A 23086-nucleotide genomic window follows, 5' to 3' on the forward strand; every position below is an offset into this window, starting at 1 on the left:
CAAACCTAAATTAACTTGCATCAACAAATCTATTCGTCTGACCTTTTCGTCCATCCTTTTTTCCTTTTTTCATACCGTTCAACTTCCACCAGCGCATATCTTGATTACACCATGCTTATATCCTCATCAAATGTAAGCTAGATCTAAGCAACAAATTGCAAGCAGAGTCGCGTGCCCGGCTTCACCCCGGCGTTAGCAGAATCGGTCATCCTAGTTCACGAGACCGGCATTTCCGACTGAGGTGCCATCGCATCGGTGCTGCGAACCCTGAGGACCGGGGAAGATAACGGTTTTCATTACGAGAAAACTCCCCAAGAAAATATAAGCATTTCTGTCCTGCACGGCCTCCCATGCTGTTGCAATCCTCATGTGTCACGATGTCATCATGGGTAGGCGGTAAGGTAACAAGTCTCACCTATTCGCGCCATTCTGTCGTGATGAACGTGATGCGTCTCCGTCGGGGGTCGCATTACAAAAACGGAAGCTCTGAAGTTCAGACAAGCCTGGCCCGCGTTACATCGCTCCATTTGTGAGAGAGTAACATGGACCGCTCTCTCCCGCCCAGCCTTGGCGCTCTCAGATCACTCAGATACATATGTCTAACAGACCTAAATCTCCGATCGTACCACGCCTACTATGCCTGCTATGCTTGGTATCCTAGCTCCAACTCCCGAGCTATCCTCGTCATACAAGTTGTTTGCCGGCTCTACCCTAGTAGCCGCTTTTTACGAGCTTCCCCAGATGTTGGTCTTCCTCCAAAGTTACAGTATTGCCAAGATTGAGTTGGCATCCCATCTCAGCCCCGCCCTGTCATGATAAGACCTTGAGCGCATGGTTCGTAGTTTCTCATTGGATGAGTGTCCTAGATGAGTGTCTTACTTGACGGCTTGGCTATATGTCGTTTATAATATTGATTCCAGTCTCCTTATCTGATGCTACCCAAAGCCCAGGTCGCCCAGGCAGCTTCACAGGCATCCAAGAACGTCCAAGAACGTCTAAGAACCAAGGTTGAGAGAAACCCAATCATTCAGAACTTAGGGGCTTGGTGCCAGTGTCGTGCTGAACTTCTAAATTGCAGAGCGCTCTATGTCATACCTCGCGATTAATTCCCGACTCGTAACGGCGCAAATCATTCTATAATCTACCGGCGTGAGCCTCAATGAGATACTATCTTTAGGTGATCTTTACCTAGCATAGCTGGTATAAGGCTAGCTTAAATAGAGCACTGGGGAAGCACGCAGGTCCCTGCCGATCCGGTACGGTTATGCGGCTCACTTCTTCTGGAGCGATATAGCGATATAGCGGGAGGTCTATGTCTATCACACCATCGCATAGCTTCAGAGCAACCGCACCTCGGTCTAACTATGAATGCCGCTGGCCTTGCTTGCATCTTGTCCCGCAGTAGTTTACCTGCTGGTCTACTTTTAGCTTCACTATTCGGCATCGAAGTTGCATTGCCAAGTGATTTCCTGCCCGTTCGGCCTTCTCCTACATTATATTATTGAACGATGAGTCGAATCGTAACCGCGGAGTATAGCTTCTTGATAATCTTCGACCACCACTTACATGTGCTTTATGACTTTGCCCGCATGCGCTTCCTATTCCTCCTTCCGTATTTTGAATCGCGTCGTGACCCTCATCCAAGTCTCTTAAGCGCTCTAGTCTGACTCCTAAGGCTGATTGGGAAGCTCGATGATACTCTGCCTACCTCGAGAACCTCATCGGACCATCTCGTAATGAAGCATACAATATGTCACCATCGATGGCGGATTTTGGGGTTTGAAGAGGCTTCAGAAATGTCTATATAAGCCGCTTTGATCCCTCCCGCCTAGTAGGTTTTAGAGAAGTTCAACAGCCCCGAGCCACAAGCAACAGTCTTCTCATCAACTGCACAGATCGTCCACAATGTTCAACGTTCGCCGCCTCGTGCTCTTCCTCGGAGCTCTGCTCCCTGCGGCTGTTGCTGCTCCCACTCCTGCTACTCAGCAGAAGAGAGAAATCATCCCCAACAAGTACATCATTACCCTCAAGGAGGGCGTTACCTCCGATGACTTTAAGTCTCACGTCAACTGGGCCCGCAGTGTCCATGCCCGCAGCTTGAACAAGCGCGATACCGTCGGTGTTGAGCACGAGTACCAGATCGCCAAGTTCAACGCCTATGCCGGTGAATTCGACGCCGAGACCATCGAGCAGATCAAGAGCCACCCTGATGTAAGTTGAACAGCATTCTCATCTACTTCAAATGCAGCTTTAGGTCTAGAAACAGATCATAAAAGGGGACGGTTGCGTCGTCCCCTGGTATTCCACTTTAGCGCGCGTTTCACGCCTCAGACCATATATTCGGTTGCAGATATGCTGACACTTATACTAGGTCGCCGAGATTGAGGAGGACCAGGTCTACTACCTCTTTGATGAGTCTCCTGAGGCTTCCAAGAGAGCTCTCACTACCCAGACCGGTTCTACCTGGGGTCTTGGTACCATCTCCCACCAAACCTCCGGCGCTACCTCGTATATCTACGACAGCAGCGCCGGACAGGGCACCTTTGCCTATATTGTTGACACTGGTATCCTCGCTACACACCAACAATTCGGCGGCCGTGCTTCGCTCGCCTACAACGCCGTCGGCGGCAGCGATGCTGACGCTGTGGGGCATGGTACCCATGTTGCCGGAACAATTGGCGGTTCGACATGGTATGTTTGAAAACATCTCGTGTTGCTATTTTCGAACCCCCCTTCTAGAATAGTCTCGAAATACAGTTGCTGACGTTTAGTAGTAAGTGTGATGGCCCTATTGTTTCGACTGAGTCGAACACGGTAAAGATTCTAGAATTGTAAGGTTACAAAGCTGACACGAAATGTTTTCATATATTAGACGGTGTTTCCAAGCAGGCCACCATTCTCTCCGTCAAGGTCTTCCAGGGAACTAGTAGCACCACTTCAATCATCCTGGACGGATTCAACTGGGCCGTCAACGATATCATCAGCAAGGGTCGCCAGAGCAAGTCCGCTATTAGCATGTCCCTAGGAGGTGGTTTATCTTCTGCATTCAACAACGCCGTCAACTCCGCTTACAGCTCTGGTATCCTGTCTGTCGTAGCTGCCGGTAACAGCGCTACCGACGCTGGCAACACCTCGCCCGCCTCGGCTGCCAACGCCATCACTGTCGGTGCTATCGACTCCTCCTGGGCAATTGCTTCTTACTCCAACTACGGATCTGTTGTCGATGTTTTCGCTCCCGGCACCGACGTTCTCTCCTCGTGGATCGGCGGAGACACTGCTACCAACACCATCTCTGGTACTTCGATGGCCACTCCCCACGTGACCGGTCTTGCTCTGTACCTGATTGCCCTTGAGGGTCTCACCACCCCCGCCGCTGTCACCAGCCGCATCAAGGCTCTCTACACGAGTGGCAAGCTGACTGGTATCCCCAGCGGCACTGTGAACGCTGTCGTCTACAACGGTAACGGCGCTTAAATTATCGACCTACCTAACATAATTGTAGGCGAAGACGGCAAATGGGGATGTTTAATCATCCCGCATTGATAATTATGGCTCTGCTGAGCAGCCCTCAATGCTTTGGATATCGGGGCCAGTTACATAGAACCCGCCATGTTTAAACATGCGATTCTAGTAGTAGAAGCTACTTTCGAATAGGTAGTTAGTAGTAATACAACTCGTGGCTTTTCGAAGTAAAATTTTACTGTCTCCATTTGCTTGATAAACTTAACTCGGCCCTAAAGTTTGACTTGATTAGTATAATAATAACAGTGAAACTTTTCTTATAAGACCAGTGTAACTTCGAATGTATACATACCTTAGGTACTTAGGTATAACGTATAAAACCTTACCGAACCCATAATCAGCCCATTACATCCGCGGCTATAACGGCTCCAAAATAAAGACAATAAAAAAGAGCCATGGTTGAGTTGTAAGGAAATCGATTGAACTTAAGACTCCTAAAGGGGAATTATCATTGCGTTAACAAAACATAGCATATTTAGCCTGATCCAAGTGTTATGATTCTGGCAATGTGCTGGTTATATGCTTGGGTAGATTTTGAAAAGAAGATAAAGATCAATCTCTCAAATGACACGAGGCCAAGAACGAGCCGACCACCACGAAATATGGGTATATGGGTTAGGTACCTGACCTCACAGGCAAATGATAGATAGATAGATAGGTACCTAATGTATGTATGTATGTACTAGGAAGTCCGCAGAGAGCGCGTAAAACGTGGCTCGATGCCGATACCCGTTCTCGCGAACGCGGCATTTGCCTTGTCCTACCCGCCATACCACGACGCCGGGATGCGTCCAATGAAGACCGTCGTAATTCGCAATAAGACCCCCAGGGCGAGCCACGCACATAAAGCTTAATATAATCCACGCGCGCCTATTGGTGTCGAAAACGGGACTTGAAGCGAGGGCAATCTCTGGGGTATAACCGAGTCCGGGGTGCAGATGGGACGTGTCGAGGGGGGGGGGGGGGGGAGGGGACGACTCGCCTTTTGAAAGGCGGTAGATTTAGCCTTATTCAAAAAAGTCGGGGGATTCTTCGAACTCGACTCAGCCCCTGTCGGCCTAGAGCTAGTCAGCAGGGGGATCGTCGCGCAATTACCTATTCCATCTGGCAGAGCGCACGGCGTCCAAGACCGGATAAACAGGGCCAACGTCAAAAAGTAAATACTGGATGGCTCAAAACCACTTGTCTTATAGCTCGATTCATATCCCCCTTTACTAAGTTTGTCCCTTCTTTCGACGTCCTACTGCCGGCGTCGCTGCCGTGGTCGACTATGTCTGCCGTGATGGTGCTTCTTGGCGGTCTTAATGGAGAAATACCAAATCATGTTAAGTTCGTCAACATGTTCCGTTAAAGAGCTTCGTGCTTTAGGGGTTGGTGGTTAAAAAGGGGAGAGTGGCCTCTTTATTCTGCTCGTAGGGAACCTGGGTTTCTTCTCCGTATTCTGATTCTGTTAAGCTCACCTCGAAAAAATCAGGTTCAAAATGGTGTTCGTGCCCTCGATCGCGGCCACTCTAGCCGTGGCCTTGTTGTTAACCCCTATGGCGGTTTTCGGACACCCGGGAGAGAAGTACGGAAAGCGAGAGGCGCTGGAGGAGATGGGTAATGCCCACGTCGTCAACAAGATGAATACGAGGGCCCTCGAGGCGTGTCAGAACTCGCCCGCGGTAAAAGCTCGCAAGGAGCGTGCTAGTATGTATCTTCTAGAACTCATATTCGACATCTTATACCATCGTGTAGTTATATGTAACCTCTTTGTCTTTTCGAAACCATGGTCCAGAGAAAAGAACTCATCTACCCCTGAGCCCCTAAAGAGGCAACACATGCTAACTCAAATTCATCAAGTGGCTCGACGAGCAGAAAAGTTCGCACAGCTTCGTCGCGATAAGGGTATTGAACAGGGTAAGGTCACTTCCCACAGCACTCTCCCCCTCCCTCTATACTCGACTCACCGCAACTAAACTAATCCCCAACCACAGCACCCTGGCTCCACCGCCGAGACGCCGCGGCATTTAAGAAATGGGCCGCCCTGTCGCACGACAAGACCGGGACATCAGACTTCACCAAGGAGACTCCCAGCAAAGACGTCTTCGGCGCCAACACCAGCTGCGTGTTGACACCCAACAACGCCAACGGGCCGTACTTTGTGTACCAGGAACACATCCGCACCAACGTAGTCGAGGACACGGTCGGCGTGCCCATGCACCTCGAGCTGCAGTTCATCGACGTGCAGACCTGCGAGCCGGCCGTCGGCGTGCTGATCGACACGTGGTCGTGCAACGCGACGGGCGCATACAGCGGCGTCAGCGCGAGAGGCGAGGGCGGGCTAGGCACCACGTACCTGCGAGGCGTGCAGCCGGTCGACGAGGACGGCGTCGTCAACTTCGACACCATCTTCCCGGGCCACTACCAGGGGCGCGCCACGCACCAGCACTTGATCGCCCACGTGGGCTCCGAGGTCCTGCCCAACGGCACGTACACCGGGGGCCGCGTCGCGCACCTATCGCAGCTGTTCTTCGACCAGACGCTGCGCGATGCCGTCGAGGCCACCGCGCCGTACAATACCAACCGCATCCCGCACACGAGCAACCTCGGGGACTGGTTTACCGGGTACGCCGCCACGTCCGAGTACGACCCGTTCCCGAATTACGTCTCGCTGAGCAACAAGCTGGGAGACGGGCTGTTCGTCTGGGCCGAGCTCGGGCTGAACACTTCGTCGAACTGGGATCATTATGCCCCGTACGCGTCGACTTGGAAGGAGGGCGGCGGGTATGATAATCCTAACTTTGACTTCTGGGCTGTGGCTAGCCCGCCGCCGACGCATGGTTAAGGCTGGTTGGCGAGATGATGGGTGGGGTGGATATCTCTAGGTTGGGGTTTGTCTATTGTATAATACCAACAGATAGGATATATATATATATATGTATATATACCTAGATATCTTAGAGGCAAGAGGAGGGGGCGAGAAATCCAAGATTCCTTATAATAAAGCTCTTTAGAATTCATAACTCGAGCTTAGCTCAAGTTACCGACTGCAAGTTGGAATGTTGTTCTTCTAAACCTTTGCTATCATCTATGTATTATCCATTTCCTCGTCTTCCGAAGTAAGACTCATCGCTCGATCAAATCCTGGGGAAGCATTACCCCTTTTCAGTACGCGAGTGAGACAGTATTGCGCATTAATTTTTTTTAGAAAGTCTTGACTAAAATCCAGCATTATAAAAACATATAAAAAACATAACATAGTTATACCCAAACACCGCGCTTCTCCCAATACACAACCCAAACCACGCCATCACACACACAGTCCATTACATCCGCATTCCACCCCACTGCCTCACAAATACACCAAATCCCACTCCCCCCTCTCCCCCCCCTTCAACCTCTCCACCGGCAACACCTCATTCCTCCCCCCCGTCCAAAACCGACAATTATCCCTCTCCAGCCTCCAACTCCACGCCGCCCCCAAACACTCCACCACCACTACCACTACCACTACCACTACCACTACCACTACCACTACCACTACCACTACCACTACCACTACTGCTGCTGCTCCACAGCCCCTGCACCGAAACCCCGCACCTCACGCGATACGACCGCTCCAGCTCCCGCCAGACCCCGCGCGTCGCGTCGTCATCGTCGACGGCGCTACTGCCGCTGAGCAGCAGCAGCAGCAGCGACGCCGCTAGCCCTGCGATTCCGTGCTCGAGGTCTAGCGTCAGGCCCAGGTCGTCTAGGCCGAGGAGGCTGAGGTACGCGTCGAGGTCGTGCGGGTCGAGGGCTGGGATGTGCGTGACGTCTGTTTTGAAGTACGTCCCGCGGCAGTACTCGGCGGGGGTGCTGTCGTCGAGTTCCGGATCCGGGTCGGGGAATGGGGGGAGTGTGCCGGCGGGGCGGGCTGGTACTGGGTGGGAGCTGGGGACGGGGGGATGGCGAAGCGGTATGCGTAGTAGTTAGAGTAGACCAATGTGCCGTCTTAACAAACGTCTGTAAGCTCGGCACAGTGTCCTTATGGGAGTCATTCGGTGTATTAGCGCTCGCGGGCTTACTGTTATCCGGCTCTGGCACGGGGTGATGTACGGAAGTTTCTGGGGCATTGAATGAAGGTGGCTGTTGCTTGTGGTTCTTCGGCGATGCATGAGAAAGATCTGTTGGTACCACCACATTCGGATACATATACTGTTCTCGGTAGATAGCAGCACCCGGACCCGGAGCCGGCTGGCTGGGCTTAATGCAGACCATGTTCGAGTTAACCTCGACGTGGTGCTGAGCTTCTGGGATGCGAATGTGAATAGCGCCGCAAGAGCTGAACAGGTGGGAGGGTATGGCGGCCAAATCCAGCATGCAGCCCCCAGTTGACGGCATGTACTGGACCCCCAATTGTGCCAGGGAACTCGCCATAGTATCGTCAAGTTGATTATATTTATGAATTAACGTTGTATGATAGGTTAGATAGTGTAATAGAGCTCTCGTGGCTTTGCTGAGGTGTATTGGCGTATGTAATTAAAATAGGGGTACGTAGGTATATGTAAACTAAGAGGAGACTTAGATAATAAAGGGTTAGTATAGAGGATTAGATATTATATAATAGTAATAGAATATAGTCGCCCATACGATCGCGTATTACTTATTGAATTCCATGTCGTAGAAGGACGCATGAGGTAAAGTGGATAGATGGATAGATGGGTATGTGATCCTATGGATTGAGAACTAGAGATGGCGGATGATCGACAGCTTCTTATACAATTCACATTAGACCGTATAGAAATCACAAAAGTCACACAATTGGAAAAATTGGTTCCAGTTCCTAGTAATCCCTGGCGAGGGCTGGCCGAGCAATTCAGGGACTAAATACTGAATTTAGTTGCAGTCGACACTCGTTTACTGTGTTGTACTACAAGACCCGAGTGTCTCAAATTTCATCAGGAAGGGCTGAGGACGGCGTTGCGCCGCCAATATACTATCAAGGGAGACAGCTACGGCAAGTCGCAGGATTGGAAGACTAATACCGGAAACAGCCTGGCTACATTTATCATCACGAGGAATGTAGGGACAACTTAATTTCATTCACATCTGAACACTATCAATTGAACAGGGCGAAATATGTATCTCGATTCCGGGAACGCCTAGTCCTATGTGTAAAGCTCTGCGGATCAATGTTGCAAAAAGACAAAAAGCCACAAGAACTCCCCGTATTGTTCATTCAAACCAATATCACATGCCTCGATGCCTCCGAAATCCGTTCTCCGCGCTTGTCTCAGAAACTCGGTCCAGATGTTCATAGAATCAATAAGTCAATGCCAACAGCTGTCGTGATCATGTTTCTCCTCAGTATCAGCTTCCTGCTTGTCAGCTGTCTTGTCCTATAAGCCGCCAACGCTAGCGGTGGCAGGTTTTCCAGCTCGTCTGCCAAGTAACGTCGCCCCATCTAGATTGAGCTCGAAAGCCCCTCGTTGCTTATTTCGATCACGAACCTGCTGCCGAGCGGCTTGCGCGACGGCAGCGCTGTGCTGACCATATCCTTTTTGTTCTCTATCGGATTGTCGTTCCTGCTGTCGGCCACGTTCTCGCTCCTTACCAATATGCGTCTTACGCATGCTCTGCTCAAGTGATTGCGACTCGGCTTTATGCACATATTCCGGGTCCGATGTCTCCTCCTCCGAATCTTCGTCGAGACCAGCCAATCGCGACGGTGCAGCACCCTTGACGCCGATCTGCTTTCTCCGCTTGGCCTCTTCTTCTTGCCGATGTACCGAATATCCGACATCGAAAATCTCTCGGAGATTGACTGCACCGGGCGATCTGAAGTCCATGCGGCGCTCGCCATCGATGAGTCGTCCGGCGTCGAATGCGCGTAAGATTTCTGCGTTCGCCTTCTTCTCGTCACGAGGCGTAGGTCCGGTTCCCTGCACCCACGGATGGCTCAAGAATTCCTTGATTGTATACCGCTCGTCAGGGTCGACGCAAAGAAGATGCGTGATTAAATCTTGAGCAGATTTGGAGATTTCATCCCACCATGGTGATAGGAAAGTATATTGCCCCTTAGCAACCTTTTCCGTAAGAACCTCGATACTTTCGTCGTAAAATGGTGGAAAGCCGCATAATAATGTGTATAATACGCAGCCGAGAGCCCACATATCCACCGACTTGGAGTAACGCTCATCCTTAACTATCTCAGGGGCTGTATATCCAACAGTGCCACATGGCGTCATGGTTTGGTCATCCCATACGACCTTCGATAACCCGAAATCAGCGATCTTGATCAGGCCGATTCCCCCTGCCCCAACTCCCTTCACGAATTCGCCTTCATCCACTTTATCTTCATCGCCAGGTTGTTTTGGCGTGGGGTTTTTCGATGGAACGACTGGTATCGGACTGAATAAGATGTTTTCAGGTTTGATGTCACTATCGTCTCACATGTTAGCTGGCTGATACAGGGGTCAAAGATTAAGATGTCTAGTGACGTCACCGCCACATGATTTAGCCGCCTCAATGCACCCTTAGACGGGGTAGCTGAGTCGTGCCATAACGAAGTGGGATTGAGGCTCACGGTCAAACAACTCCGTGTTTTTTACTTACCGATGTACGACGCCCTTCTCCTCGTGAAGGTACTCGAGGGCGTTTGCGACCTGTACGATAACGTGTCTTGAGAGATCTTCGCTGAAATAGGTGAGTCGCACAATCTGGTGGAATAACTCCCCACCAGGTGCCAGCTCCAAGATTATATAGTAATATTGCTTTGACTCTGAAAAGTCGACCAGTTTGATGATATTAGGGTGGTCTAACTGGCGCATGATTTGAACTTCCTTTAATATGTTTGCTCTCTGTGATGGATTGTTAGCTTTACCGATCCCTAGATTTGGAGTTTTGTAGAATATGATGTGATAGACGACGTGTATATCGGTTAAGTTGAACAAAAGAAAAAGAATATCTCCGCACCTCTGCTGCCTTCGGAACTTTCTTGAAATCCGGATGTAGATGTTTATGGCCCTATAATTCGACCCCCAATAGTTGGTACAGGAAACCATCAAATTTGCGGGAAATGGAAACACAAGTTGCAACCTGAAAGAGGAAACGACAAGGTTGACGACGCAAACTCAACCGCCGGAGAAACTCACCTGCATGTTGTTCATTTCATATTTTCGGACGACCTTGATGGCGACTTCACCAGCATTTTCTTTGAGGTCTTTTGCCCGGTAGACATTACTGAACGCCCCGTCCCCCATCTTCTCAAGCAGCTCCCACCTTTCCAGACCGGGATATCTGGGAAACTTATTCCTATTCTCGTTTTCCTCTTGTACGATTTTAGCGGCGTGGGTATCATCTACTCTGCTTTTGCTCTTATTCGAATGTGTGCCGGAGACGTTCTGCTTGGCCTCGGCATGGTGGGCAGCGGCAGCATCGGCTTGTGCGACACGGTTTGGGTTCTGGATATCACCGGGCTGAGCAGAGTAGGCTTCAGGGATGGTGTTCCGATGACCGTTGCCGGCCGTGTGTCCGGGCTCGCTTACGTGACCCATGGCTTTTTGTTGCGCAGGTTGCGGGGGAGAATATTCATGTTTCCGCGAGGGTTCTTCGTAGTTGGTTACCCTTGCCTGCTTGCCTGTTCAAGGAATATGATATCAGCGGGACATGCGTCAAAATGCGGTTGTTGTAAATGGCCGTAGAGTTGACCAAGATATAGGAAAATATGGATCAAATAGGGAATTTTAAAAAAGATAGTCCCGAAGTAAACAAGTAAAAATGAATGAGTTGCAAGTCGAAAAAACGAAGGAGATAATTGTTCGTTTGTGCAAGAGAAAACAAACAAAACACACCGAAGGAAACGTGCGGTAGACAAGATAGGCAGAGCAGGGAACGACAGAGGGGTGGGCAACAGAGGGGCGTACCATGGCGGATGAAATTCTTAAGCTGCTGGATAGTAGACATTTTTGGTTACTAGATGTCACACCCAAAATGCACCTTAGGCTTATTTTTTTTTCCTTTTCCCACTTCACTTTCCACACTTCCACTCTCCGTGTCTCGTGTCTCGTGTCTCGTCTCTCCTATGCGAGACAAAAATAAAAACTCTCGGAAGCGCCACTGGTTCCAAGCCCACGGGTTGTTTCAAATTCGAACCAAACAAACTCAAATGCAGAAACTGCAGAAACTGCAGAAACAGGTGCCGTCCGGGAATTGGTCAGGTCCGCTCTTTTTTGAAAGGTCAGAATAACCAGTGCAGGCAAGGCGAGCAATAAGATGGCGAATAGCGGGAAGCTGCCGAAATGGCGATGTTTTAGTTGGCAATTATTTGCTTTCGGCAATGTACCTAGCCTACGCCTATGTACGATCCTTAAAATTCAAAATGAGGACGGACTCGGGCTTGGATCGGGAAACCTGGTATTTGAATTGCAGTTGAATTGCTCTTGATTTGTAACAAAAGTATGTAGAGTTAGGTTCGGCGGGGAGTACGCTGCAAGACGTAGAATTTGCTATCTTCTCTTTCGCTGTAATGCAAGTCACAAGATTTCTATCGTGCGGATATGACTCCTCCAATGTCTGCAATGTCTGCAATATCTGCAATGTCCGCAGTGTCTTTCTCAATGCTAGTAGATAGGATAGAAATAGAGTCGTTCTCTTAGGAATTTGTCTAAAAGTAAAAGGTTATAGTATAGGTATAGTCGGGTTAAAAACACAAGATCTAATAATTCCCCGTGTAAGAATAGAAAAAAGCTAAAGATATGTGACCTAAAAAGTGGTGGTGCAGTGGTAGAGTTGACCCGGCGTTGTGCTCTGGGGGTGGGAAAGAATTATCAAAGAAGGAAGAAAAAAAAGGTGGGAGAAATGACGACTGACGACTTGCGCGAATGGTTAAACGGTGACATCGAGACACTTACATGGCTATGCGCCCTTGGGCCTTGTTTAGTGCTATGTACAAGCGGTGCTTGTATCCGAGATCGATGTCGCCTGATGATGTAGTGGGTTAGTGCGCCGTAGCGTACCTAGACGTACCTACCTAACTTTTGAGTTGCTTTCTAATCTTACTAGGGGGGCCCGTTATGAAGGGGGCAAGGGTGATACTTGACCCTTGGTAGATGCCGTAGGTATTGTACCTAAAGTACAATACCTATAATGACCTAAAGTAATCCGTACCTAAAATGGATATAGAATAGGCTACTTTAGGTACCTAACGTAGTAGTAATATTGTATTTTATACTAAATGAGGTCTAACATGCCATATGCGCCATATTGTATTAAGCAGGTGATAAATGCCCTGGTTTGCCACGGGAGGGCTTTTTGACAAATACGGTGCCGACAATCTGGAATTTGGTAAAAACCCAGGTTGCAAGTCGGGCAATTTACTTCAGGTGCTGACAAAACCTGTTCGAGACCCAGCTACGAGAGACAAAGGATGCATGTACCATGTTATGTAAAAGAGAGCGGGCTGGCGGGCAAGCTAGCTAACTGTCCAACATTTCTTAATCTGGCACGAGGTAGGACAAAGGGACGAATCAGGTTAAACTGGCCATGCGGGGACCATGTATGTACATCTATGTACCTAATCATATGTACACCAGTGCTGCATGTGCCTAACATCCAATCCAATCCAATCCAATCCAACACATCAAGATATCAGACGTAAATATCCCAAGAATTTCATCTGCCAATCTACCAGAAACGACAATTTGATGCGCTAGATAGATATCTACATCATACATGCAAGCACCAACAATTATAGCCAGTCGAATTCCGGAAGGTCTCACGGCATATACATCTTCAGATAACTAAATAGAGATAGGCGCAGTACCAGTGCATAACACCTTTCATCACCATTTCACTCAGAATCGGAGATTGGGTATGGTATCACCAGGAAACAATCTCGCAATTCGCAGCCAAGACGGCGCCGGCAACTTAACATGGGCAATTAACGACCGATGTACCGTAACATTTATCTGCCCATAATAGCATATCCCACAGTACGTGGTATCCTGGTTGATAACTTTCCTACATACATACCTATGTATGTGGGGAGGAGTTCCTGTGCCTTATTTTTGTTGAAAGCGTGTACCTCTTATATCGGCAGTGTAGGGGAGATCAACTTTTATTCGTCAAGAGAGCGCGATAATGCGACCTTTCTATCCTCCATATCCTAGATCAAGATCGAATAGGTCTCGCTAGCTACCGAGTGGCTGCTCCAAGTAAATACGTGGCATAGAAGGCTTAAGTCACATTTATCTATCGTATACCCGATTCCCACCCAAATTCAAATCTCGTTTTTCATCTAGAACATGTATAATAACATGTATATACTAAGAATTGCCTAGACAGAAGTGCCCAACTTCAAGTATGTACATACTGGGGTACTTGTACCTAGATGTATCATCCTCTTCGACTAGCCCGACTCATTCATCAGCCTTGGCACAACGTGATTCTACATATTATGCATGATTACGCTGTAGTACAAGAGCTTATCTTATAGACCAATCCGGTTATAAAGTATAAATGTGAAAGTGTTAAATACGGAATGAAACAATCGAAAAAATAACATGGCTTTTTCTTTTGTTTTGGGGGTTCTAAGAAAAAAGTATCCGGGGGTATCTCTTCCAAACCCATTTAATCGTGATTCTATTACAATCCATGACTCTTTCATACTGGGGACCAGGGACGAAAACAAATGCTCCATGACGTAGGAGGTATCGTCATTTCTCAGCCCACCCCACTTGCACTCTGAATTTCGCTTTGAAATTCTCCACTATTTTTCTGGGAACTTGCCGTGCAGGAACCAATTACCTGGTGACGTGACCTAAGAAGGACCCAAAATCATCATCGGCTCCCCCCAGACAGTCAGACCAACCGTTCACTCTATTCCCATTCGTTACATTTTTCTTGGCAGATCTAATGTTGGGCCAATGGCGACTCAAACGCTTCAATATACCTGGGCGGACTTTACATTCTAGCGTCCGGTTCCGCATCAATTTAAAATTTAACAGGTTGACTGCTACCTGCAAGGCTATTCGATATTGAAATTGTCGGCGTGAATCCTTAACAAGTTCTCGTCCCGTTCAGCCTTGGTCGTCCTCAGCTTTAGAGCCTCATGAAAAGGCAAATCTCGTATGTTCGTTCCGTACGACTAACCAACAAAGGAACCTTAGGCTTTAACCCATCTTTCACTTACTAATGCAACCACTTATTATTTTTAAGTAAATACATTTATCCTCAATACTTCTTTTTCTGACCGAAACCAGCCCAATAATGCAGCTGTTGTGCGACGTTCCTTGAAACGACACTATTACCCCTTCAACTTCGATATGCTCCATACCTTCCGTTCGGTAGCATCTCGTACATCATTAACCTAGGATTCTTGACCTTTCTCTTTTATTGATATATTTATGCTGATCCTTAATGGTGTAGCATCAGCTAGTCTCGCGCGGGGGGGGCCGCATACGTCAGTCAGATCGCGTCTCTCCAGATTGGTTACAGTAGCAAACATTGCCTATTGGTTACGGGTCGAGCTGGGTCAGCGGTCAACCCGTCATAGACGCCATGATTAGTCCTGGCTAACTACAGGATGGGTCTTATCTGCAAATTAGAAGTCGGTAATCCAGACCCAAGAGGGAGGAAATGCTCCTCCTCAGTATGTACAGGCCCTTAGTCCTTTTAGCGAAGGCTACGGTCGAGCCGGTTTTTAAGTCTCCAACACTTCGTAGGACCAAACGCAGAACACGATAGGTACCCACGCACGTGTAGAAACCCGGAGAGCGTGGAATCCCACATCGCTAAAGTACATATGTTGCTTTGGCCCCTAGAAAGCCAGCTCAAGGTTACACTTCTGGCCACATTTCACATCTTCTATGTAGGTTGGTCGGTATCGTTCCTCGCGATTCGGCCTTAGAACTGTTCAGCAATGACATACTCCATTATTAGTGTATTATGAACTGCCTTCACTCCCAATTGTCTGTATTGAGTCTCATTGCAACAGCTAAAAGTGATTACTGACAGTGTTTACACCATCTTTGTTTATAATATATCTCCTCGGCGTCATTACGTCATGCATTTATGACGTAACTTAGACCCTAGAGATTAGATTTGGATGCTACAGATTACCTCACAAGAGGATTACTAATTTGCTGTCTCAAGGATGGCCAATCAGACTCTAGCATCGATATTACGCAAACGGCGTGGCCGTCATAGTTGGGGCGGGAGTTCAGAAACCGACTTTAAGAGTCCTCTGCAGGTCTTATGACAGGCTAAAATCCCCCAGCCTCGTATCAGCATCTCATCCAACCAGGAGTCGTTTTTCCTGCCGTTGTGTTCGTCATTAATAAGACAGATTACCGGAATACTACTTATTTGCAGAATAGTATTGAGGCTGAGATTATATAATGTTAGTGTCATGAACGTTTAAGAGATGTAAGACGGATCACAACTCGGGATGACCCGCACTGTTAACCAATTACTGTTCCTATAGTATTAGCCAACTATTTCGTATAAGCAGTGTCTCACTTAGGCTAAATCCTACCTCGTTTAACTTCTGATATTCGTTTCTAAACAAAACGATATGCTTCACGAATATAAAACACCGCCTACTATATTCCACGCGTATTTATTATATCAAAAATAAGCTTAATATTTACTTACATCCTTGATATTACAATACTGCATTTTCTCGAGAGCAGTACTATATTTAGCGTATATGACGAATATGAATGGCGGCATAATATAAAATATAGAAATAAATGAGTTGTTCTCCATACATAGTTGTATCTAAAGTGATGATTACAATCAAATATAAAAGGTAAACTTGTAGATAGGTACACTTATAGAAGAGGTTAAAGTTATAAGCTTATTCTACTTTAACTAGTTAAGCGGTTCTATCTACTGGAATATATAAAACTACTAGTTACAAAAATGGAGCTAACTCTCATAGAAAATAACAGTATATAATGCAAATAACTAACAGGTAAAACTACAATTTCTCTCAATTATACTTTGCAATTATTCAAATAAAAACATCCAGGTTAGCAAGGTAGCCCCTAAAGGAACATACATAGGTACCTAGGTATTTATATCATAATAATAATTCCAGGAGACTCATATTTATTGCGTAACAAGTTTTCATATAGTCCGGGGTATAATATACGTCTGAATTAAACGGCTATAAAAGCTCTCACCTTAAATCTTAAATATTAGATATCCAGAGGTGTTAAGCCTACAACCAAACAAGAGCCGCCTCACTATTCTGGACAGTAACACTCGCAACCCCATTTTTAACAGCTACTTGCTCAGTGTCGTCCCTTACATTCTTAACCTCTTCCCCGAGACTCTTATACGTCCACTGGCTCCCTCCATACGTAATGGTATCCGCTGCAGCCCCCGCGCCCAGAGGGCTATTTAAGTGGTAAACCTTAACCGACGCGACGCCCATCGGAACCTCCAGGTCAAGAGCGACACTGGGCCTCTGGACGCCCGAAGACGTCTTGTTCCAATAATTCAGATTCGCAATGGCGACTCTCTTCGCCGCGCCACCCTCGTACGCACCATACGCGGCTAGATTTTCAGGGGCGTCGTCACCCGCGATATCTAACTTGGCGACCCTCGTCTTGCCGGACGGCCCGACGAAGTCCGCGACGAAGGGCTGCGAGTAGAAGTTCGAGAACACCTGGGCTTGGTGGCCGGCGCTCGCGACGGGCAGCCAGAGGTCGTATCCCGCGTGCATTATCTGCTGGTAGTTGATGCGCCCGACGCCGATGGCCATGCTGTATAGGTAGAAGTCGACTTGCCACAGGGCGCTTCCGAGACGTGCTTGGAACTCGTATGAGTTGGTTCTGAATAGCGAGTTGCCGACCTCGTTGAGGATGAACGGGATCTCGGGGTTGTTCTTCTTTAGCCATGCGATGTGGCGCTTGAATAGGTCTAGGTGGTTATGCGTTACGGTGGTGTTCATGAGGCCGCTTTCGAGGTCAGTTGCTGTACCGGCGTTACGCTGGTAGTAGTGGTGCGAGACATCCTTGATGATGCTCTTCTTGTCGATGCCGAGATTAAAGCACGTCTCTACGTCGAACACATACGCGTCTGCGTTCACGTAGTCGCCGACGTGCGCCGCGACGTCGAAAGCCGTGAAAAAGCGGCCTTCCGATAGGGTTACGGCGGCTAGAATCGCATCGGCGTATTTGGTCCAGTTGCCGACATACGTCTCGTTGTTAAGAGTGCCTTGGTATTCCGGTGGATTCAGCTCGACGCCGCCCTCGCCGCGGTAATCGTCGGCGTAGAGATCCGCCTCGTTGCCGGGTTGGATCGAGTGGATGTTTTCGAGGCCGATGCCCTGTACTGCGGATTGGGCCCAAGCAACTGTCTCGCTGACGTTTGTTGTCGCTAGCGGGACTTGGACCATGTATTTAGCGTCCGGGAAATTGTGCGTCAAGTCCCAGTAGGAAGGGCCGATGGTCGTAAATCCCACGTTCTGGTAGTTGTCTTGTTCGGCGACAGGTAGTGCGGGTTCCTTTTGGCCAGGGAGATATCTCGCGTAGTCAGGAGACGTGCCGCCGAGCCGGATGATAGGGGTGCCGCCAGTACGTGAAGTGACAGCCTTGATGAGGGTTTGGGAGAAGACATTAGGCTTGCCGTCGTCGTCTTGGGCGTAGCGGACGAAAGACGCCTCCTCGAAGGCGAAGCCGCAGAAGCTAGGGTCAATTGGATCCGAAGCATCCACGGCTGATACCGTAGGAACCTTGACTGATACTGACAAGTTACCTCTAGGGAGGATTGCTGCCGATTCAAGCCCCGCGAGGGCTATGAGCAGAGAAGTCTGCTTCGGGCTCTGTATCCTCATCGTGTCTTAAATGAGCTAATTTATCCAAAGGAACGCGAATAAACCTATCAGTTTAGCAACTATAACGGTCTAAAGCGAAGGTAAAAGAGAGGTGAAACTGCGAGGAATTCCTCTACAAATATCTCTTCAGGAGGCTCCACTAGATGCCATACTCCTCAGAGACCTTGCTTGGGGGACCGTGAAGTCGCATTGAAGCATTTCGCCTAGCTGCAAGCATATCAGCCAGTATTAAACATGCTATGAGCTACGAGCTACCGGTAAGTAGGAACGTAGAGTAAGACGACAACCCCAAATCCCCTACTCTTTTATCTGGAAGCCGTTATTCCATGAATGATAACATGAATGAGGATACATCGAAGACGATGATGTTGGTATAAATGATGTCGTGCTGGCCGGGTCAAGCGAATGTAGCTTGGCTCTCGGGAATATTAGTTAATTGGTTGGTATATTTAACGCCGAGGCAAGGGGGAAAAACCAGCCTTCGCAGACCTCTTTAAAGATATATAACGTGCAAAATTATTTAAAGTTAATATATAAAATATTTATTTATATATATATAATATTGGTTTTTAATATTCTATAAATTTAACTTTAAAAAATATATATAATGATATTTTAGCTGTTTTTATTAATTTTTTCGGGTGAATTTATATTTAGTATAATATTAGTAATTAAAGGTTATTTATTAAAGCGCTATTGTTTTGTTTTTAAACTATTTTATATTAAATTTTCTTAGGCGTAAAGCCTATTTTAGCTATAAATATTGTTTTATTATAATTTAATTATTAAGTATAAAATTTGAAGTATTTTATCGCGTAATATACCGTTTGTTGGAATATGGGGAATAGCCAATTATGTAAGCTAGTCACGTGCCACCACGTGCGTGGGGCTAAGCCTAAAAGGGTTTACCTTTTAGGCTAACCCACACACACACAACTCAACAACAAGCAACAACAGATCGTGATAGCCTCATTTCAGTACCGTGTGTTCCCTTTCCTTTGCCGTACGCTTATTGGTGTACACCTAATCCTTACCTAATTATTACCTATACCTGGTCCTTCCTACACCGTTAAATGCTATTTATTTAAATTATTTTAATTTTTATTTATTTTATTTTTTAAAATTTATTTTTTTAAGATTAAAAAAATATAAAAAATAAAATAAAAAAAAAACCATTAAAAAAAAATAAAAAAAATAGCCTTTTTTTGCTTATTAAATGCCTTTAATTTAAACTATTCGAATAAGTTTTATTATTTTAGATTTAATATCGAAAATTAATCCTTTAAAAATATAACGTAACTTTTAAAAAATGTTTAAATTTCTTAAGTTTTATTAAGAATTTTTACCAATATATAATTTAATTTAATAGTTTAAACTTAAAAATAAACTATTTTATTTTAATATTAAACTTTTATATTTTTTTATAAAAAATTAAGTAATTTAAGGTTTTAATTTTATTATATATATAGTTTAATTTAACGTTTAAATAGTTAAATTTTTTATAATATTATATAAAGTCTTTATGTTTAAAATAAACGGCTAAAAAGTAATATAATATTTTCTTAAATAGCTTTAGTTTTTATAAATATTTAAACTTAATAAGTAGTTTTAAAAATTAGTATAAATTTAAAGGTTTAACCTTATTAATTTATTAGTTTCGGAAATTCGTAACCGTTTTAACGCGATATTAATAAAGGATTATAGTATAAATTAAAACCTTTTCCGAGTTTTTTAAAAATAAAATATTTTATTTAATTAATTTGTTAATTTATTTATTTTTTAAAATTTTGATATATTTAAATATTTAATACATTTTAACGTTTGCTAAAAAAGTTAAATGTTAAAATTTTAAAAAGACTTTTTAAGAATTTAAAGATAGTTTCTTTTTTAACCTTTTTATAACTGCTGTATTATTTAAGTATATATATATCAAATAGCCATTATTAATTTTTATAATTATTCGAAGGTTTTATTTAACCTTTTTAACTTTTTTATCGAAAATTTTAACTTATTATAATTTATTGTAATTATATTTAATATTATATTTGCCTTGGTATAAAATAAATTTATACTTTATATAATTTTTTAATTATAATTTATTTATATAAATTATAATATGTATATTAGGGATAATGCGTAGTTATATCTTAAAGGCTTTAATTATATTTTCTTTTAATTATTTTTTAATAGGTAATTCTTTAAAGTTTAATGTATATTTTTATATTAAAAGTTTAAGTTAAAAAAACGTAAAAAGTAGGTTTATTACTTATTATATATATATATGTATTTTAATAAAACCTTTTATATTATATTTTTACGTTATAAGTTTTAAGGTTAATTTACTTATTATAAAATGCTGTTTATTAATTATTTTAAGTTTAAAAACTAATTGGTTTTAGATTTTATTTAAGGCGATTTTTGTTATGGAAAACTTGGCGTTTTTATAAATGGTATTTTTAAAGGTTGTTTTTTATATTAAGAGAATAACTTTTATAATTTTGTTTAAGATTTTATTTATTTTTGTAATATAGAAATTTTGTTTAATGTTTATTTTTTAACCTTTTACTTAAGTATTATTTGTAAATAATTTAGTTTTTTTTATATATTATGTTTTTACTTCGTACGTAACTGTTGGTAAAATATAAATAATTATTATTTTTTAAAGTAATTTTGTTAAGGGGTTAAATTTGGTGTTAATAAGATTTTTTATATATTGTATTACTTTTTTAGCCTTACCGGTTAAAGTAAAGATATATTATTAAAAGGTAAATTTTCGGTTAAATTAAATGTTTAATTAATATATAAGTGTAATTTCTTTTTTATTATTACGTATTTATTATATGGTAAAATTAAATTTAAGTATATATATATCCGGGGCATAATTGTTTTAAGTTTTAATAAAATGTATAAATTTGTATTTAATAGGGGCGAAGATAATTTTATTATTTCTTTTTTAATTAAAAATTTATTTAATATTATTTTTAAATTGCGTGACGTTTTTATTTAAAGAGCTTTTTATGTGGAAGATATAAAAGTTATTAATATAATTAAAATGGTATTAAGGGTTGTTTAAGAGTATATTTATTATATATAGTAAGAAAAGGATGGAAGAAGTTAAAGATCTTTATAAAAGCTTATATTATACGTTAAAAAAACCTGTAATTACGTTTTTTAATTATACCTTAACTTATTGTTTAGTTATAAAAGATAAAATATATTTTATTATAATAAATAATTATTTTTATTATAATAATTGGATTATAAGGCGTTTATTAAATATTAAATTAAAAGTGTTTTATACGTTTAAAATAGCTATTATTACTATTTTATAAGTTTTAAAAGTAAATTTTATATTGTATATAAAATACGTTGTAAAATCTATTGCGGAGTGTTTAAATAATGAACTGGTGTGGTGCCACATCGCTAAGAGCAAGGGTATTATTATGTAATCTTAAGTCACAAGCCATATAAAGGTTTAATATTTATCGTATTCTTCTAATCAAATAGCCACAATTATCACTATTTAATTATGCATTCAATATAAATACATTTATTATTTTCTCATATTTATAACTTATAACCTTATCTTACATATTTATCTTATATATCTTATCCGATTAGTAAATCTTTACAATTCTTCTAGAATATAATATTATTATCAGCTATTTAAAGCCTTTTACAAGGATTTAAACGTTGAAGTAATATGCCATACTTTACAAGAGATACCAACTCCTGTTTAATAAAGTTTTTATTTATTATAAATTAATTATTTTGGCGAAAAAAGCTATACGTTTTATTTTTTTTATTATAAGTTTTTTTAAATCTTTATTTAAATATAATAATAACGTAATTAAGTATTATAATTTTATATTAATAAAATCTTTTTTATTTATTTTTAATAATATTATTATTTTGGTTATTTTAAAAAGCTTAAGGTAATATTTAACCTTTAAGTTAATTTAAAAGATAATTTATATATATTTTACAATATAATCTTATACCGCTTTTAATAAACATATTAAAAGATTATTTATGCTTAAAACCGTATTCCCAGTAAAAATTATGGTTATTTTTATTTTTTTTTAATATAATTATAATATCTCACTTTAATATCTTTTTAAAAACTATTAAAACGTTTAACGGGTTTATGTCGAGGTTATTATTTAACGTAAATTTTTCGAAAAAGCCTTTTTTAAAGATTTATATTTTATTATTAATTTTTTTAATAGTTTCCCCGTTCATTAATAATGGAAGAGACTTAATTGTAAAATCGAATTTATATTAATTTATTATTTTATATAATTTAATATTATTTTTGATATTTTTTATTTTACCTTATTAATAATTGTATTTAATTAAGTAAATTATTTTATATAATTTTTATTGTTTAACCGTAAATAAAAAACCGTTTTTTATTTATATACGCTTTATTTTATTAAATACCTTTTTATAATTTTTATTTTATTAAAATATATTATATCTTTTATTGCTTGGTAAGTAATTAATAGTTTTTAACGCGTTAAAAAATAAGTTTATTAATATTTATATGTTATAATTAATTATAATAGCGTTAAGGTTTTTAAGTAATTTTGGTAATAAAAAGGCTTTTATTACTATTACCTTTATAAAAATCGGTAATTTATTATTTAAAATTATAATTTTATATTTTTCCAATTTAAAAAAGCGTTTTATTAATATGGTTAGTTATAAGGTCGTATAGTCCGCATTTAAATATAATACGTTGATTATTTTACT

The 23086-nt window shown here is 42.7% G+C and overlaps 5 protein-coding genes across 5 annotated transcripts; 2 read left to right on the top strand and 3 right to left on the bottom strand.

The window, feature by feature from the left end:
- Window positions 1–1905: 1905 nt before the first annotated feature.
- F4813DRAFT_382129 (alkaline proteinase) lies at window positions 1906–3474 on the top strand (the record flags this gene model as incomplete). Its single annotated transcript, XM_049245758.1, has 4 exons — window positions 1906–2211; window positions 2372–2691; window positions 2772–2773; window positions 2873–3474. The coding sequence occupies 4 exons, from the start codon at window positions 1906–1908 to the stop codon at window positions 3472–3474; spliced, it is 1230 nt and encodes a 409-aa protein (XP_049097377.1).
- A 1030-nt stretch (window positions 3475–4504) lies between these two features.
- F4813DRAFT_367816 (putative GPI anchored dioxygenase) lies at window positions 4505–6552 on the top strand. The gene is made up of 4 exons (XM_049244223.1): window positions 4505–4934; window positions 4997–5211; window positions 5365–5421; window positions 5499–6552. Exons 2-4 carry the CDS (start codon window positions 5004–5006, stop codon window positions 6347–6349), a joined length of 1116 nt encoding a protein of 371 aa, XP_049097378.1. The 5' UTR covers window positions 4505–4934; window positions 4997–5003; the 3' UTR covers window positions 6350–6552.
- A 443-nt stretch (window positions 6553–6995) lies between these two features.
- F4813DRAFT_367818 (uncharacterized protein) lies at window positions 6996–8159 on the bottom strand. The gene is made up of 2 exons (XM_049244224.1): window positions 8137–8159; window positions 6996–8066 (listed from the first exon to the last, which is right to left on the bottom strand). Exon 2 carries the CDS (start codon window positions 7921–7923, stop codon window positions 7171–7173), a length of 753 nt encoding a protein of 250 aa, XP_049097379.1. The 5' UTR covers window positions 7924–8066; window positions 8137–8159; the 3' UTR covers window positions 6996–7170.
- Window positions 8160–8885: 726 nt separating this feature from the next.
- On the bottom strand, window positions 8886–11451 carry F4813DRAFT_382131 (CAMK/CAMK1 protein kinase; the record flags this gene model as incomplete). The annotated part of the gene is made up of 5 exons (XM_049245759.1): window positions 8886–9927; window positions 10102–10346; window positions 10462–10512; window positions 10641–11125; window positions 11412–11451. 5 exons carry the CDS (start codon window positions 11449–11451, stop codon window positions 8886–8888), a joined length of 1863 nt encoding a protein of 620 aa, XP_049097380.1.
- A 5147-nt stretch (window positions 11452–16598) lies between these two features.
- F4813DRAFT_367832 (glycoside hydrolase family 79 protein) lies at window positions 16599–18765 on the bottom strand. The gene has a single exon (XM_049244225.1). It carries the CDS (start codon window positions 18329–18331, stop codon window positions 16712–16714), a length of 1620 nt encoding a protein of 539 aa, XP_049097381.1. The 5' UTR covers window positions 18332–18765; the 3' UTR covers window positions 16599–16711.
- Window positions 18766–23086: the final 4321 nt, after the last annotated feature.

This window comes from Daldinia decipiens (assembly GCF_022478715.1).
Source record: "Daldinia decipiens strain CBS 113046 unplaced genomic scaffold F4813scaffold_30, whole genome shotgun sequence".
Lineage (NCBI taxonomy): Eukaryota > Fungi > Ascomycota > Sordariomycetes > Xylariales > Hypoxylaceae > Daldinia > Daldinia decipiens.

Bases quoted from the DNA above. Each gene is read 5' to 3' on its own strand.
- F4813DRAFT_367816 (XM_049244223.1), top strand. From the start codon at position 5,004: ATGGTGTTCGTGCCCTCGATCGCGGCCACTCTAGCCGTGGCCTTGTTG. The intron at 5,212-5,364 runs GTATGTATCTTC...AAATTCATCAAG, and splicing joins AGCTCGCAAGGAGCGTGCTA to TGGCTCGACGAGCAGAAAAG. The intron at 5,422-5,498 runs GTAAGGTCACTT...CCCCAACCACAG, and splicing joins CGATAAGGGTATTGAACAGG to CACCCTGGCTCCACCGCCGA.
- F4813DRAFT_367818 (XM_049244224.1), bottom strand. From the start codon at position 7,923: ATGGCGAGTTCCCTGGCACAATTGGGGGTCCAGTACATGCCGTCAACT.
- F4813DRAFT_367832 (XM_049244225.1), bottom strand. From the start codon at position 18,331: ATGAGGATACAGAGCCCGAAGCAGACTTCTCTGCTCATAGCCCTCGCG.